The following is a 16,029-nucleotide window of genomic DNA, read 5'->3' on the forward strand; positions in this document are numbered from 1 at the left end:
TCACACCATCCCTCGGCTCTCCCTCTTAATTAAACTCTCTTCAGCTATGCCTCATATAATTAAACCCGAAAAATCACCAAGTTAAACCCCTCGGCTAGGCTCGCAAACCCCTCGGCTCTCTCGCGTCTCACCCCCTCAGTTAGCACTCATCTCTACTCAGCTCTCACTCTCTTAAATCCCCTCGGCCTCACATACCAACGCCCTCAGCCGCACAGCGCCCCCTCGGCTGTGCGGCGTACTCCCTCGACCTCACCCTTCTCATCTCTCCTCACCCTCAGCTACCCTCTCGGATAGGCTTTTCGAACGCCGGGTAACCCTTTCGGCTGTGCGAAAACCCCCTCAGCCGCGTGTATACCCATTTGGCATCTCTCCCCCGCATCTCTCTCTCCTCAGCTCTACTCACGCGCCAGCGACCCCCTCAGCCGCGCCTCAACCCTCTCGGCCAAGAGCAAACCCCAACTCTCGGCCAAGAGCAAACCCCAACTCTCGGCCAAGAGCAAACCCCAACTCTCTCAAATTGGCGCTCACTACCCTCCCTCACTCACTCCCTCTCCTCGACATAACAGTAATATATATATATATATATATATATATATTCGAAATTCAAATAACCCCTAGCCAAAAAATTGAACCCCAAAATTCACATCCTAATTCAAAAATTACAAATACATAAACGCCTAGACATGCTTTTGGATCTACAAATTCGAATCAAAAGTGAAGAATTTTCACATACCTCTTGAAGATCTTGATGAACTTGGATGAACTTGTTGATGTGAAATTGGGTGATGTGACTTGAACACTCAAACTCTCAAGAACTTGGGAGAAAATTGGGAGAATTTTTTGAGAATTTCTCTAAGGCAAATGAGAAGAGTGAGAAGAAAATGCAAGTATAGTGGGAGTTCATAAGTTCAAGCTAAGGAGATGGCAACTCCTCAAAACCCTGGTTCAAATGGGCCTAAGTAATGCTTGAGCCCAGAAAGTAACCATTGAAGGATTAAGCTTAGTTACCAGCTTAATTAGCAGGAAATCATCATCACATTATCTCTAGAAATACCTAGCTCAGTCAAAATTGGAAACAAGACATGCCCTCAGCAAAATACATGGGGCTCGGCCTGAAGAAAATATCCTGAAATGGAAATTTCATCAGTTACCCCTAAGCCATCATCAGGCTTAACTCTCAAAACTGCTCAGTCATCTGAATTAAAGTACTTTCTATGCATTGCTTGGGGCTGGTTTTCACCCTTGCAAGTCTCTTGGGGCTCTTTTTAGCCCTCAAATACCCTTGGGGCTCATTTTAGCCCTCAGATACCCTTCGAGATTTACTTCAACATATGTGACAACTTCTTTCATCTCTATTCCGCGTGATATCCGAACTTCATGCGATCTCGTTCCCACATCACGCGTGGGGCTAAATTTTTGGGCCTAGTCCATTGTCCTAAGCCCAGTGACCTGGAATTACGAAAATACCCCTCCATGATCCAGCCCATCATTAATCAAAGAAAAGTACGGATTTACCCCTAATCTGTCCAATTAAGTACAAATTCTGCCACCTGAAAGTACATCTATAAATAGCTCTCCAATCATTGATGATGGTAAATTTTTCCTAATTCTCTAATCTTCTCTCTCTACATTCTCTCTCTAAAGTACTCTTTCTACTTCTCTCACTAGAAAGTACATTCGCTGACTTAAGCATCAGAGGGGCTTTCCCGGGTCACACCCCCGGGGCAGTTAACCTTCTTTCTCTTTTGCAGGCCTAGCTCTCAGACAGCAAGGCATAGCTGAGGGAAATTCGGACATTCATTGGATATAGTTCTAGGACCTCTTGATTAGCCTTACTACCCTAAGACTCCCAGGAGCATTCTGTTTCCAGAAACACCTTGTATACATGATTAATTATTATGATATTGTATAATTTTGATTTGATTTTATTTGAATATCATATTACTTTGTTGTATATAAATTATTGTACAATTATTTCTAGGGTTTTAATGTTGTTGTTATAGGGAGTATTGTTTTCTTGAGGTTTTAGGGTTGTTGATGCAGAGTATTGTTTTTGGGTTGAGATTTGAATATATTTGGGTTATTAGTATTTTTTTTTAGAGTTGAGATATTGTGATCGAATTGTCGTGTTATTTGGGAACTCGTGCCATAATTGAGATACTTTTTATTATCAAGTTTATGATTATTTGATCAAGTATGAGATCAAAAGGTTGAGAATTATTTATTTTGTTCTTGGTTTGAGGCTCGGCGTTATACACCTTAGCCCTTGGCATGTTGGTAAGGAGATGGTAATCATGAGTTAAGAATGAGGTACAATCTTTATTATTTATTTTTCTATGGTCCCCTACAGTGGGAATTGACCCGTATGTGGTCTGGTGTTTTCTAGTTATTGGGAGTATTCAAGTTTTTATACTTGTTGGTTTTATTCGAATTACCCATGTCCAAGGCTAGGTATAGAACAAAGAACATGGCACACTATTGGTTATGAGTTAATTGAGTAAAGGTTCGTATTATTATTCGAGGTTGAGTTGATAAAGGTTATTTTCAGAGTACAATGTGTAATGTAGTTTCGAACTACATTGTTTAAGTGAGTTAATTATATTAATTGTTATATTATTCTTTGTATTCTGATGTGGTGATTACTCAGCTTTTTGCTGACGTGTGTGTTATTTTGTTGTGCTATTTGTGTTTGCGGCCATGTCTTTTTCTTATGGTGGCCCTGCGACGATCTATTTTGGAATTTGTCCTTAATGGTGAGCAGTCAAGATTTTCTAAGCAGGTTGATCAAGTAGTCGTAGCTAAAGGAGTTCAAGTGTTTCGATTAATTTGTTATAACGAGTTTATAAAGTTATCCAAATAGCTCACTTAGATTTATTGGGTTGTAATTATTGGGATTTTGTAAGCCTTAACACTTGACAGGTTGTCGAGTGTGGCGGTAATACCTCTTATTTAGGTGTATGCTTCCGCAATTTTATTTAAAGGTTGTCTATTTTTCCTCTTTTTATTGTTTATTATTAGTTAGTAAATCGGGGGTGTTACATTAACAATGGTAGGGCACCTAATACTAAAACACTTTTATCATGCTCTTAATTTTTTTTTCAGAAAAAAAAAAAATTCAAGACACATTTACGTACTATAATAGGACAATAAGCCAGAAAAAAAAAAAAATAATAAACACATCTACGTACCGCAAAAAAAAAAAAAAAAAAAAAAAAAAAAAAAAAAATTAAGACACATCTATATACCACAATAGGACATTAAGCCGAATTTTTTTTTTTTTTAAATAAGGACATAAAGCATAGAAAGAATAAGGAGGATAAAAAAAATAAGGACACTAAGAAAAAAAAAAGAATTAAAAAAATAAGGACATTAAACATAGAAAGAATAAAGAGAGGATATAAAAATAAGGACACTAAGAAAACTATAAAATTAAAAAGGGTAATGATATATGTAGCCCTCAGGGCTATATATAAGCATTAAATACACTCTCGGAAATTGTATAAAATTAGAAATTCATGACAAAAACGCACGTAAATCAGTGTAATTAGTGTTTATATTTTTATGATTTCTTAACTTTTTACGATTTTCAACTGTAAATTTAATGCTTATATGTAGCCCTAAGAGCTATGTATAGCATTTTTCAATTAAAAAAAAATGGAAAAAAAATAAAATAAATGTTGGGTAAGGGATTAGAACTCGTGACTTTGGGTAAACAAAGTAATGCTCTATGTTTCATGTTTCCAACCACTATAACACCTTAGGAAGTAAAGGGGTTAAGTTGAAACGCTTCATCCCAAACTTGACCGAATATATGTTCTCTCTCCCATGATGCAAAACCTCTCGATCAAATTGCCATGGACGCCCCAAAAGGATATCAGAAGGGGTCAACGGGATAACATCACACCAAATAGCATCCTCGTACTCACCCAACTCGAAATTGACTACGGCTTGTTTTGTAACATTAATGCTATTCCCCTCACTTATCCCCAAAATCTTAAATGGTCGCTCATGAACACGAGTTTGCAATTTTTAAACTCATCAACTAGCTTGCTGTTCACAACATTAGTGCAAGAACCGCTATCCACTGTCAAAGAGCACACCTTAGAACCAATCAAGCACTCAGTATGGAAGATGTTATGTCGCTCCAAATCAGCATTTTGTCTTTGTGTCCTTGACATTTGTACAGAATCTCTTGTGACCTGAGGAATATACATGACATTAATGTGGATTTACAAAATGTTTTATGCTTAAATATCCTTCTTAATAACATGGCTTGGCAAATGAGCCAGAAACAGTCTAGGTTGAACTAGTTGTGAAAGTGCTTCCAAAGAAGAAAGGATATTAGACCTTATTTGCACACCAATTGCTAAGAAAAACAGCATACTTTTCAGATATGAAATTTTTATAATTTGACCTTATTTGATTTGGTCTATCAAATCATTTATGAAATAAACATATATTTGCTTTAGCCTGAGCTGAATAGAAGAAAAACACTTACCTTCGGAAAGGGTGAAGCGAATATATCAGTGATGATATGATCTCAGTCTTTGTCCTTAAAGGAGATAGAAGGATCTGCAACAGAAGTTCCAACATAAAATGAACCCACAAAGAAACAGGATCGAGAATAAAGGTAAAGCAACTGCTATACTAAATAACGTGCAATGCCAATGGTTTGATTGGTTTTAGAAGCTAAAACAGGTTACAAAAGCCATAGTTTGAAGACTTTGAACTTTGAAGCAGCTATGCCTAATAAGTGTGCGACTTCAGAAAACTGAATTTGCATTGCAGTGGTCGTAGAACGTAAATAAACCCATCGGCAGCAAAATTACATAACAGATACTCAGAAAACGGCTATGAAAAAGAAATTTCCTTGACCAAGCAAAAAAAGGCTAGATGGGCACATTAGCCCCTACACGGCTACACTGCTCCCTATTCCTAGACAGGCAACCAAGAATATAGCCATCTTTACTCTTTCAGACTACTTGGGTGATATTCAAAATCACTAAAATCTTTTAAATTATCTATGTTCATAACAAAAAAAATAAAAATTTTATTAATGATCTTTCACATACACTTTTGTATTACACGAAGACAAAATTTAAAGGAAAACCTTCCTCTCCAAACAGCTGGAGTAAAAATCTTTTCAACCAAGGGTTTTCAGTGAGATTTTGAAAGCATCAGTCCAGGGTCAAGTGAGAAAGATGTTAAAATGGGAAGAATGAGAAAGATTTGGCGTGCACAATTTTGGACTGAATGCGCATATTATTTAGGAATTAAATGTGCAATTTTTTTTTTTTTTTTATTCTCGACTCAAACATGATGTGCATATTTTTTAAGCCAAATTTACACCCAAAAAAAAAAAAAAAAAAAAAAATCTTAACCAAATGTGCTCATTTAGTATTTTTCCAGTTATAGGCTACACGTATGACCCACACCACCACTGTGAGCTCGCGATAGTCTCTGTACTCTAGCACTTTACCTATTTAACCTATTTAATATACAACCATTTGTATTTCACCTAATACATACTGCATTACCTTGACTAGCTTCTGCCTCACCTAAACTACTTTAGTAAAATGAAGTCAGAGTGGTCAATGACATTGGCTTGCTATCTGTCCAATATTACAACCATAGAACACAACAGAGACTATCAATTCAAAAGGAAGCACTATGCAGTAATGCCAGCACAATTCAATCCACACACAAAAAAACAAAAGTTTATTCATTATTCAGTTAATTCATATAAAACCAAAGCTAATACTTCAAATTACAACAGCAAAGATAATCTATGTTATGCCCATATGGGAATAGAGTAAAAGTATATACCTAAGTGTATGAACTATGAAGACTTCAGCCACTTCAGGATGAGACTCGTGGATTCGCTGCCTAACATGTTCACTGATATGGTGAGCAGCGCTGACACTGGTGAAAGGATCAACCTGCAAGAGATAGAACAAGGCTCCAACTTAAATCCACAATGTTCACTCTCCACTCCTTCAGCAAGTCCCCTTTTGTATTTTAGATAACAAAAGAACAATAACAGATAAAAAGAGCTTAACAACAAAGAGATCTCAAACTAGGTAAACAAAGAAAACAAAAAAGATTCAGTTTCATAATATAAAGAATTGAAGAAGAAAAACTTGAAATATAAAGAAAAGAAAAATATAAAGAGCAAATCACAGTTATCACACTGAATATCGATATGACAAAAACAAACATAGGAATATATTATTTGTATTGAGATCGAATTACTTCTTAAAATCTTATTATTCCTCTCTAACCACAACACAAGATAAACAGATGCAAAAACACCATGTTCATACCATATCCAACTTAAGAAATCTTCAATATCCTAAGACTAGTGGACAGATCCACTCCGCATACACTGCCTCGAAAATTTTGTGCCATAAAGTTAAACTAAGTTTTATCGTTTTCAAAGATAGATAATATTCAAAAATACTTAGACCCAGGAATATAAATCAGATACAGGTGCATATTCTATATTCAAGGATACATAGACTCTAATCTGAAGGAAATGAGGGATATTCAAATTTCGAAAATTTGTTTAAAACTAAAAGCACAACACAATTTAATACAACTAATATGCATATGGTTTATGCTGTACAGAATTTGTTTAATTATTTGGGAAGCTGGTAGTGTGTGTATGTGAAATATTTGTTCATCATCTATGTAGCTTCCATATTCCTCATCTAGATTCTGAAAGATATAATGAACTATCAATACAATCCACTATAACATACACTGGTCGGCCAATTACACGAAAATTAAAAACTAACATATTTCTCTCATCTAGAAAAAATACACAGTACAAAATAAGGTAGGCCATTTAATATCACAAACACCACCAACCCCTCCTCCTAGATTTACATGATAAGAAAACTAGTTTTGTGCCCGTTAGATGCCCTAAGTTGTTGATTCGATTTTGGGATAAACTTTTGAGTCTAAATGTTAAATCGTAAAACACATCGTTGATATAAATATTATTCTATAAGAGGCATAATCCCTTAACGTAGGATATCATTAATTTATGTAAGAACAGTACGGAGTAAATAAGAAGCACTGAGACAAAAAAAAAAAATAAAAAAAAAAATAAAAATAAGAAAAAAAGGGTACTATTGTATCTTTATTCATAAGATGATATATGTTGTTTCAACAATGATTTATGTTGATTTGTTGTCTCAACAGTAGGAAAAACTACCATAAGTATATAATACAATATAAGTGATCTCAATCTGCTATTAGCAGCATCAGAGACTCATTAATAAAAATGGCCTTATTTGGGCAGAGATTTGATGGGTTCAATGGTTCATCAGTAATTTCAGTATCATTGAATTTGTCCAACACTAAGTTCCAATCTAAAGGCTTCACCTATACGAAAGATATTCACCTCCAAATTTTTTTGAGACAAGGAAATAATGAGAACAAGAGGAATTTTAAACATGCCATAAAGGTTATAGACAAATCAACACAAGAATCTTCCACTCAAACTCTTTATTTTGACTATCAACTTATAAGTGCTCGGCAAATCAATGAGCTACCCTATCTTCCAATCAACCCTGAAAGCTCCTAGCAAGCATAAACATAGAAAAGATTAATTCAATGCAACAATTTGAGAAGGCATCTCTACTCTTAGGCTACTTTCCAAATGGAAAATTATGCACCATCACCAAGCTTGTAACTCACCAAAAAGACTAGAAAAGAAACCTGTGAAATCAAGGACTACCATAAAAAACCCATTGATGGCCAATGCTTCACATCCAATTTTTTAGTATGACCAAAAGACAATCTATTTAATATAATTGATGGAGTAAAAATTAAATTTAAAATGCAATTCAGTCAAACAAAGCTTTAAACATGACAATAGTAGTATTGATGAAATAAAGGTAATTAGTGAGTAAAAAGCACTAATTTTTATTATATTGGTGTACATAGATGTTCTTTTTATTTATTTATTTATTATTTTTTTTATCTTTTTTTTTTTTTTCTTTTTGGCACCGGTGAATTTTATCATTTATGTCATCCATTGAATTAAAGTTATGTTTTTATCTTTTAACAGTGGCACTTAATGTAGTGGATTGTTACATGGACAAAATGGCATTAATTGATTGATAAAATTCAAATAAACAAGCTGTAAAATCACTAAACATTATCAATAGCTTGTTGACAACAATTCCAGAAATATCATGATGCACATGTCCAAGTTGAATTAGAGAACATTGAGAAGGTATTATACCTCTATGTGTACATCAAGGTGCAAAAACGAGCCAACCATTCTTCCCCTCAGGTGGTGACATCCCTAAACACATAACCAACGGTATCATTTAGCAAATAAATTATGTGTACGTCTGAGCAACATAAGGATTATAGATGTATCTAGGATGCGATTTGAAATTAAAAGAATCAGCAACTTTTGGATGGTGATTTGAATCATTAACAGACTATCAATACACCAACTATCAATTTTATTCAATTGGGGTGGTTTAGGGTCGGGTTGAATTTGGGTCAGGTCAATTTAAGGTCGGGTTGGTTCCTAGTTTGAAATTTTCGGGTCGGGTTTGGTTCATTATTTTGGGTGTTAAATTTATTTCGGGTTATCACTTTTGAGTAAAAATTGGGTCTTTTGGGTCGGGTCTATTTTGCTAGGTCTAAGTACAATGCATAATGGCCTTTACATATGGGAATGAATTTTTCTTGGTCCCAAACCCCCAAGCTAAGATGTCAAGATTCGAATATCAAGAGTAGTAGACTAGTAGCTATTATGACAATGACATTGCAACTCTTTTGGTAAAAGCTTTAGAAACGGTTTCTACATGACCACCACAATCAAGAGCAAAATGAGTCCTCAATCACAGATCTAAATGACCACGTGGTTGTTCTGTCGTATACCGTAACACTCTCAGGTGACCTAGAAGAAGCCTAGGTAACTATTCTCATGCAGCAGTAAGCTGATTAGCTCTGCACTAACTGCCCACTCATTCAGATTTGCAAAGGAACTACACCTTAACTTGAATTTATAAGGATAAAATTTACCTTCACTTCTTCAACCTGTAGAATCGTTTCTTGATGACGGTCCAACATCTGCTGTGGAATCGCAGCATCAACCAGCTCTAAAACACTACAGTTTTGAACGAAAAAGTGTTAATCAACTTGGCCAATATATTATCCACATGCTTGTCAACTTGAATTAACACCCTAGACTCAATCTTCACAAAATCATACTTCAACTGTGGAAGATCAATAAGTTTTCTCAGAAGCGATTCAAGCAACATGTCTGTTAATAGTATAAATTTTACAAATGACAACTTAGTTCAGATCGTTGATGGTTTTACACAGGGCTAAACAAAATACCCGAAGATTTGAATACCCGAAGATCCAATGAGCATCCGATCCGATAATTTAGGATGCCCAACCAATATTAATTTCGGATCGTATATCCGAACCAATAATTACTCAATTATTCGGTTTTCGTCAGATATACTTCCTCCATTTTTTTTAATTATTGCTCTACTTGCCTTATAAGGAAGTTTCACAAACATTGCACCATATCCATTCTTTGGAAGCAAATATTTGTGTTTACACTACAAATACCCTATATACCCTTACCTATAATACATAATTTTTTAATTTATGTTTACAATCACAAGGGCAATTTTGTACTTTTACCTTTCTCTCTCTTCCTTTTTCCCACTACCAAAAAATTTGTGCCCAACCCTTTTGGTGCAATATTAAAAGAACACAAACTTTTAAAAAAATCGGGTGTACAATAATTATTGTACATCCATTATAAAGATAACCTAAAGTGATTAAAAGTTACCCCTAAAATGAATAAAAGTTACCCCAATATGCGTTAAGTAACCCAATTCAAATAAAAACTATCTACGTTTTATTAGTAAAGAATCACATTTTAAATGACTAAAAATCAATTATTAGTGATTGAATGTAATTAAATTACCTTTATAAAACTTTTCTTGTTGTTGATTTATATAAAAATTGTATTATGTTTAAAGTTACCAAAAAAAACAAAAAGTTACCCTAAAAATAGCTAAAAGTTACCCTTATACTGCTCGATGCACACTAATATTAGTGTAAACCGGATGTATACAAAAGTTTTTGTTAAAAGAATTAAGGAAATATGAAAGAATTTCCAAAATATTTTGGATTTCGGATATCGAAAGACGTATATCAATACATGCTAGTAAAAAATTGATAAACAGTGGTTGTAGACTAGTAGTATAAAGGGGCCCAAAATTGATTTGATTAATTCATAAACTTATCCAAACTAGTAACAAGCTATAAAATATATCATACACAATAAGATAAAAATACTCGAATAGTTTTATTTTATTTTTACCGAAAAAATATCTAAACAATTCTTTGTGTAATGCGTTTTACTTTTCAATGTAACTAATCGACATTCATACATCATACTTATCATCAATTTTAAGATCACATCTTGAATAAAGGGGGGGGGGGAATTACAATACGTTCGAGGTTAGAAACTGCACAACTTCCACTAGTCTTTCTTATTTTGCCTTTTCTCCATCAAAATTTATATTTTAAAAGTTTAAATACCAATTTTACTTGTTATAAAAATAAAGAAATAAAGAAATCCAGATCAAATCTAGACATCAATCTATTAAAGGTTGACAAATACCATACCTACGGTAACCAGTTTCCAGACCTGCTTTTAAAATCATGCCAGACACACGAAGTCCAGCAAGGGGATCAAAAAACTTTAGACCAAGAATGGATCCTCCTGATGACAAAATTAAAAGACACTTGTTAGCAACAATTCTGTCAGTCAAAAGAACAAAACTATGCAATATGATCACATTATTTACGTCATTAATTTCATAATCATAACAAATTTTTAAAATGATGATATATTATACTTCATATTTTGTACTTTGTATATTATAATAAAGTAAGTGAAATGATTGGTTCAAAAAAAGTTGTAAGTGAAATGATAGGAGTAATGATCACAACAGGTTATAAGCCAGCCCTCTTTGAACAGTTAAGTCTATAACTCTTCCAGTAACATTCTTGAGAAAAATACCAACTTTCAAAAGCTTATAACCTGTAGCAGATAGGGTCTTCCTCTTGTTTTTTTTTTTTTTTTTTTTTTTTTTTTTTTGAGGCTAAGGCAAAGGCACCCTACCAGACTGGAACCTTGCACAAGTCAACCTGACTTGGGTTAGTGGCAAGAAAAAGCAGCATAAGGTTTTGCCAGCTTGATACAAATGACAGTCATGAGACAAATGTACCTTGGCACAATGGCACATAACTAATAATGATCTCCAGAAAAAATAGAGAATAATATGGTAGGTGCCTAGGTAAGGGGCAAATAGCTGAGAGCTAACAAAGTAACAGTAAGCAGCACTAGCGTTTTATTTTGCAATACATGAACCGAGGCTAAATAAATAAGTAGCACTTGTCAACTGAGAGCAGTGCTGAGTAGCACAATAGAATGCTGGATAAGAGTAAGACAAGTGGCAGAGGCCCTGCTTTAATACACAAAATAAACGCTGAAGCTTCTGGCATCAGTTTCAAAGACTATGTAGGATAATATACTCCATGTATGCTAACCAGTCATGTCATGTATCTATAAGTGTGAGATCTGCCTAATTTACCACGCCAAGCTTGCTGGCTTTTCTTTACTCAATTACTGCAGAAGTTTGATATCGGAATGATGCTGGTACTGAAAACTTAAAAGTTGTGAAATAAACTTAGGCTGTGGGTAGAGGTGTCCACCGTGCGAGTCGTGCGAGCTGGGTTAGGGTTAGGTGGGTCGCGGGTTGGGGTTTCATGACACACGGCACGACACACGTAGGGTAGGGTGGGCCGGGTCGTGGGTTGGGTCGGAGAAGTTGGACACACCAGGGTTAGGTTCGTGGGTTAGACGAGTCGTGGGTGGGTCGAGCTGGGTTTGTGGGTTAGACGGATCGTGGGTGGGTCGAGCTGGGTTTGTGGGTTAGACGGGTCATGGGTGGGTCGAGCTAGGTTCGTGGGTTAGACGGGTCAAGGTGGGTTAGTGAGTTAGGGTGGGTCGAAGGGTGGGTTAGTGGGTTAGGGTCGGGTGGGTTTGTGGGTTAGGTGGGTTAGGGTCGGGTGGGTTAGTGGGTTAGGGTCGGGTGGGTTTGTGGGTTAGGGTCGGGTGGGTTTGTGGGTTAGGGTCGGGTGGGTTCGTGGGTTAGGGTCGGGTGGGTTGTGTGGTGTTTTAATTTTTACAAAATTAACAATTTGATGGCTTGCTCTTAATTAAGATGCCTACGTATCCTTATATTATAAAATAAGGAATCAAAGCCAGCGTAGTTCTTATATTGTACTTCTTTTGAAATTTGGGGGGGGGGGGCTTGGACCTATCTTTAGAAAACTAAAATTTAATTTTGCAATTAAATTGTAATTTTCGAAAAATAAGTTGCCTACGTATCCCGAAAGAATCAAAGCCCACGTAGTTCTTAGCGTACCTGATTTAGACTTTTCTAGCCACCCATGTTTGTTGCATCATCATCCCCGGAAGCTGCATCATCCGTTGACGACTCCAATATCATCACAGGATCATCTTCATCGTCTTCGTCTTCCTTTAAACCTTGAGTTCTTCTTTCAGCTTGATCCCAATCTTTCTTACAAACACAAATTTGAATGCTTTCCGGAGTTAAGCGAGTTCTTTTTTCATCTAACACTCTTCTACCTGCACTAAAAGCAGACTCGGAAGCAACAGATGAAGCGGGAACTGCAAGTATATCTTTTGCAATTCTCGCCAATATAGGAAAACTTTTTTTATGTTCTTGCCACCATTTTATAATTTGAAAGTTGTTGTTGGTCTCATGTTGATATGACAAATAATCATTAATAGCAAGTGTTGAAGAAGATGATGATGAGAATGATGTAGATGCTTTGTGTTTTTTTTTCATAACTTTATCAAGAAAACCAAATCTAGAATCGGAAGTGCTAGTAGTAGTTGGTGTTGCCAAATCAAAACCATAAATAGATGCATAATGATCATAAAGGTCTCCCAAAACAGATTTGCATTTGTTAATATATTCACTAACATCATAATCGATACTTAAACTTGTATATAAAATTCTAAAAGATTTTCCAAACCTTCAGCTTTGACACCGGGGTCAAGAATAGCAGCAATTCCATAAATGATTGGAAATTCACTAAAATAAGTATGCCACTTACGTTTCATGCTATCAAGAACGGGACGAAGTCCATCAATCTTCATATGCTCTTCGATGGTGTGAACAACTTTAACACACTCAATTATGACTAAATGAACGTTAGGCTCATAAATATAAGAGAAAATATGAGTTGCACTATCAAAAGCATTTAAAACATCACGAACAAAAGAAGCATTAGTCCAATGACTTTCGGTTATTAACTCAGTAGGATCAACACGAGTCTCATTGTAAAGTTGGGTCAAAATATCACGATACTTTATAGCATCACTCAACAACTTGAAAGTAGAATTCCAACGGGTAGGGGTATCAATAGACCATTGTCTTTTCTTAAGACCTCTCTCTTTACACATAGCTATGTACTTTTTTCTAACTGACTGAGTAATCCTAATCCATTTTATAACTGTTCTAATTGGGTTTAGCAATGGTTGCAACTCAGCGAGACCCTCTTGAACAGACAAATTCAAAATATGAGCACAACATCTAACATGCAAGAGACTACCACCCAACAACAAATTCAACTCGGAGTCATTTTTCAAATAGTCAATACACTTTGTGTTTGCAGTTGCATTATCAAGAGACAAAGAAAAAACTTTATTATTCAAGTGAAATTCTTTTAAACAATCCAAAATACGAACTTTGATGTTAAAACCGGTATGCCTTTCTTCCATAGCTTGAAAACATAGTATACGTTTTTGAATAAACCAATCATCATCCACCCAATGAGCAGTAATGCAAAGAAAAGGTTCGCCAAAACTAGAAGTCCATGTATCACTTGTAAAACTAACACGACCATCAAAAGTACGAAATAATTCAATCAAACCACTCCTATACTTATAATAAGAAGTTTGTGTATAACGTCTTAGGGTATTTCGGGGGACACGAGTAAATGCAGGTTGTAATGCAACTTTATTAAAATGCTCAACGTTTGCATTTTCACCGTAACTAAAAGGGTATTCATTAGCAATAACTAAAGTACTCATTTCATCAATCATTCTATCTTTATTATAAATGAAAGGTGTACCTCCGCCGGGTTGGTTCATGTATCCACCCAATTGTGTTTGGACGCCACCCCCCGAAGGACGGGGGCCATTTTCGAACAAGTCGTGTTTATTTTGCAAATGCCGACTCAAGGTTCCGGTTCCATCTCCCGTTTTCCAATTATATGACTTGACATTTGCACCTAGCGCCTTGCAAACTAGGCATGTACACGTGAACCTCTTTGGTTGACCAGGTTGCCATCCCGGGGGTGTGACCTCAACTCGTTCAAAATGTTTCCACACCCAAGAAAAATGTGCTCGACCTCTACTTTCACCGCCACCACCTTTCATAAATCAAATTATTAAAATTAATTTTTAAATGCTATTCATGAAAATAAGCTTTTAAATTTTAAATATTTTAATTATACTTATTTAAACGCATTTTTCATGGTAATTAACTAATTGTAAATCATAGAAAATTGGAAACTAAACTAACTTTATAATCATTAATAATAGTTTTTTTAAATATTCATAACAATAAAAATTTAATTAGAAATTACCTTGAGATGAAGGTTGAGATGTTGGTTGCGATGGAGGTGGCATAGTTGAACTTGATGATTGGTGGGAGAAATGTTGTGGTGGAGACGTTTGAATATTTTGCCCATCTCCTAAACCATAATCTCCATATTCATTGACAAATTGGTTTAAATTTTCCGTATTAATTTCATACGAAAAATTTGCACCACCACTCCTTTGGCTACCACTTCGACCACCACTTTGACTCCTTCCCATTCCTCCTCTTGAGCTCATTTTTTTTTTGTATGATTACTAATTATAATATGGAGAAGAACTTTTTTTTTTTAGAATCTTAAGAATACTAATAATAATATTAAGGAGATTTTTTTTAACAAAAATATAACTCTATATAACACTTGAGAATTTGAGAACAATAAGAATTTTTAAGTAAGAGAGAAAGAAAGCTTGAATTTGTGTGGAAATTTGAGTGAAATGGAATTGGTATTTATAGGAAAAATAGAATGGATGATCATACACTTAAAAAACTAGCCGTTAGATACAAAAAACTAGCCGTTAGATACAAAAAACTAGCCGTTTTTTTTTTTAAAATGGATGTTAGGCCGTGCGGGCCGTGCGGGTCGTGCGAATTGTGCGGGCTGTGCGGGCCGTGCGGGTTGTGCGGGCCGTGCGGGTTGTGCCGGCCGTGCGGGTTGGGTGGGTCATGCGTGCGGGTTGGGTGGGTCATGCGTGCGGGTTAGGTGGGTTGGCTCGTGCGGGTTGGGTGGGTCATTCGTGCGGGTGGGCCGTGCGGGCTGGGTTGTGCCAGGTGGGTCGGGTTAGGTGGGTTCACGGGCTAGGTGTGTCGAATTAAATGAGTCAAAACGGGTTGTGCGATTTGGGTCGAATCAAACGGGTTAAACTGAGCTGGGTTGAAATGGGTTGTGTCGAAAATTTTGGACCCACGACACAACCCGGATTAAATCCGAGCTGTGCCGGGCTGTGCCGGATTGAAACCGGGTTGGACCCACGTGACCCACCAGCCGTGCGAGTTAGGGTGGGCTGGGTCCAACCCGGCCCACTGGCCACCTCTAGCTGTGGGGATTAAAATTCATCTATAAGCTACACATTCACAATAGGCAGTTCTTCCTACCCCAATAAGAGCGACGAAAGAAGAGATAGCATCAGCCCTATGATGCCATGCATTTGCTATCATTAGCCCACTGCCTTCTTTTTCCCCAGCTCTCTTTGTTATCCAAAAAAGACTGCAACAATAATAGAAAATATTAATATCAATAAGGGTGGATGAGATCCATTGAAATACAAAACAGGAT

General features: G+C 36.1%; 1 protein-coding gene across 3 annotated transcripts in view; it reads right to left on the reverse strand.

Moving 5' to 3' along the window:
• Nucleotides 1–3,605: 3,605 nt before the first annotated feature.
• LOC110712299 (metal tolerance protein C1-like) overlaps nt 3,606–16,029 on the reverse strand; it is a 29,180-nt gene continuing 16,756 nt past the window's right edge. Inside the window, exons 1-7 of one of the 3 annotated variants that reach the window (XM_021890754.1) lie at nt 12,489–12,545; nt 10,681–10,777; nt 9,052–9,136; nt 8,255–8,317; nt 5,827–5,939; nt 4,499–4,572; nt 3,606–4,199 (exon numbers count right to left, since the gene is read on the reverse strand). In XM_021890754.1, coding sequence (XP_021746446.1) covers nt 4,554–4,572; nt 5,827–5,939; nt 8,255–8,317; nt 9,052–9,136; nt 10,681–10,718 — 318 coding nt within the window. In that variant the 5' untranslated portion in view covers nt 10,719–10,777; nt 12,489–12,545 and the 3' untranslated portion in view covers nt 3,606–4,199; nt 4,499–4,553. Of the gene's footprint in view, nt 4,200–4,498; nt 4,573–5,826; nt 5,940–8,254; nt 8,318–9,051; nt 9,137–10,680; nt 11,824–12,488; nt 12,546–15,848; nt 15,961–16,029 lie in introns of those variants that run through there. The other 2 variants (XM_021890755.1, XM_021890756.1) reach the window with 2 other exon arrangements.

Source organism: Chenopodium quinoa, unplaced genomic scaffold (assembly GCF_001683475.1).
Source record: "Chenopodium quinoa cultivar QQ74 unplaced genomic scaffold, ASM168347v1, whole genome shotgun sequence".
Lineage (NCBI taxonomy): Eukaryota > Viridiplantae > Streptophyta > Magnoliopsida > Caryophyllales > Amaranthaceae > Chenopodium > Chenopodium quinoa.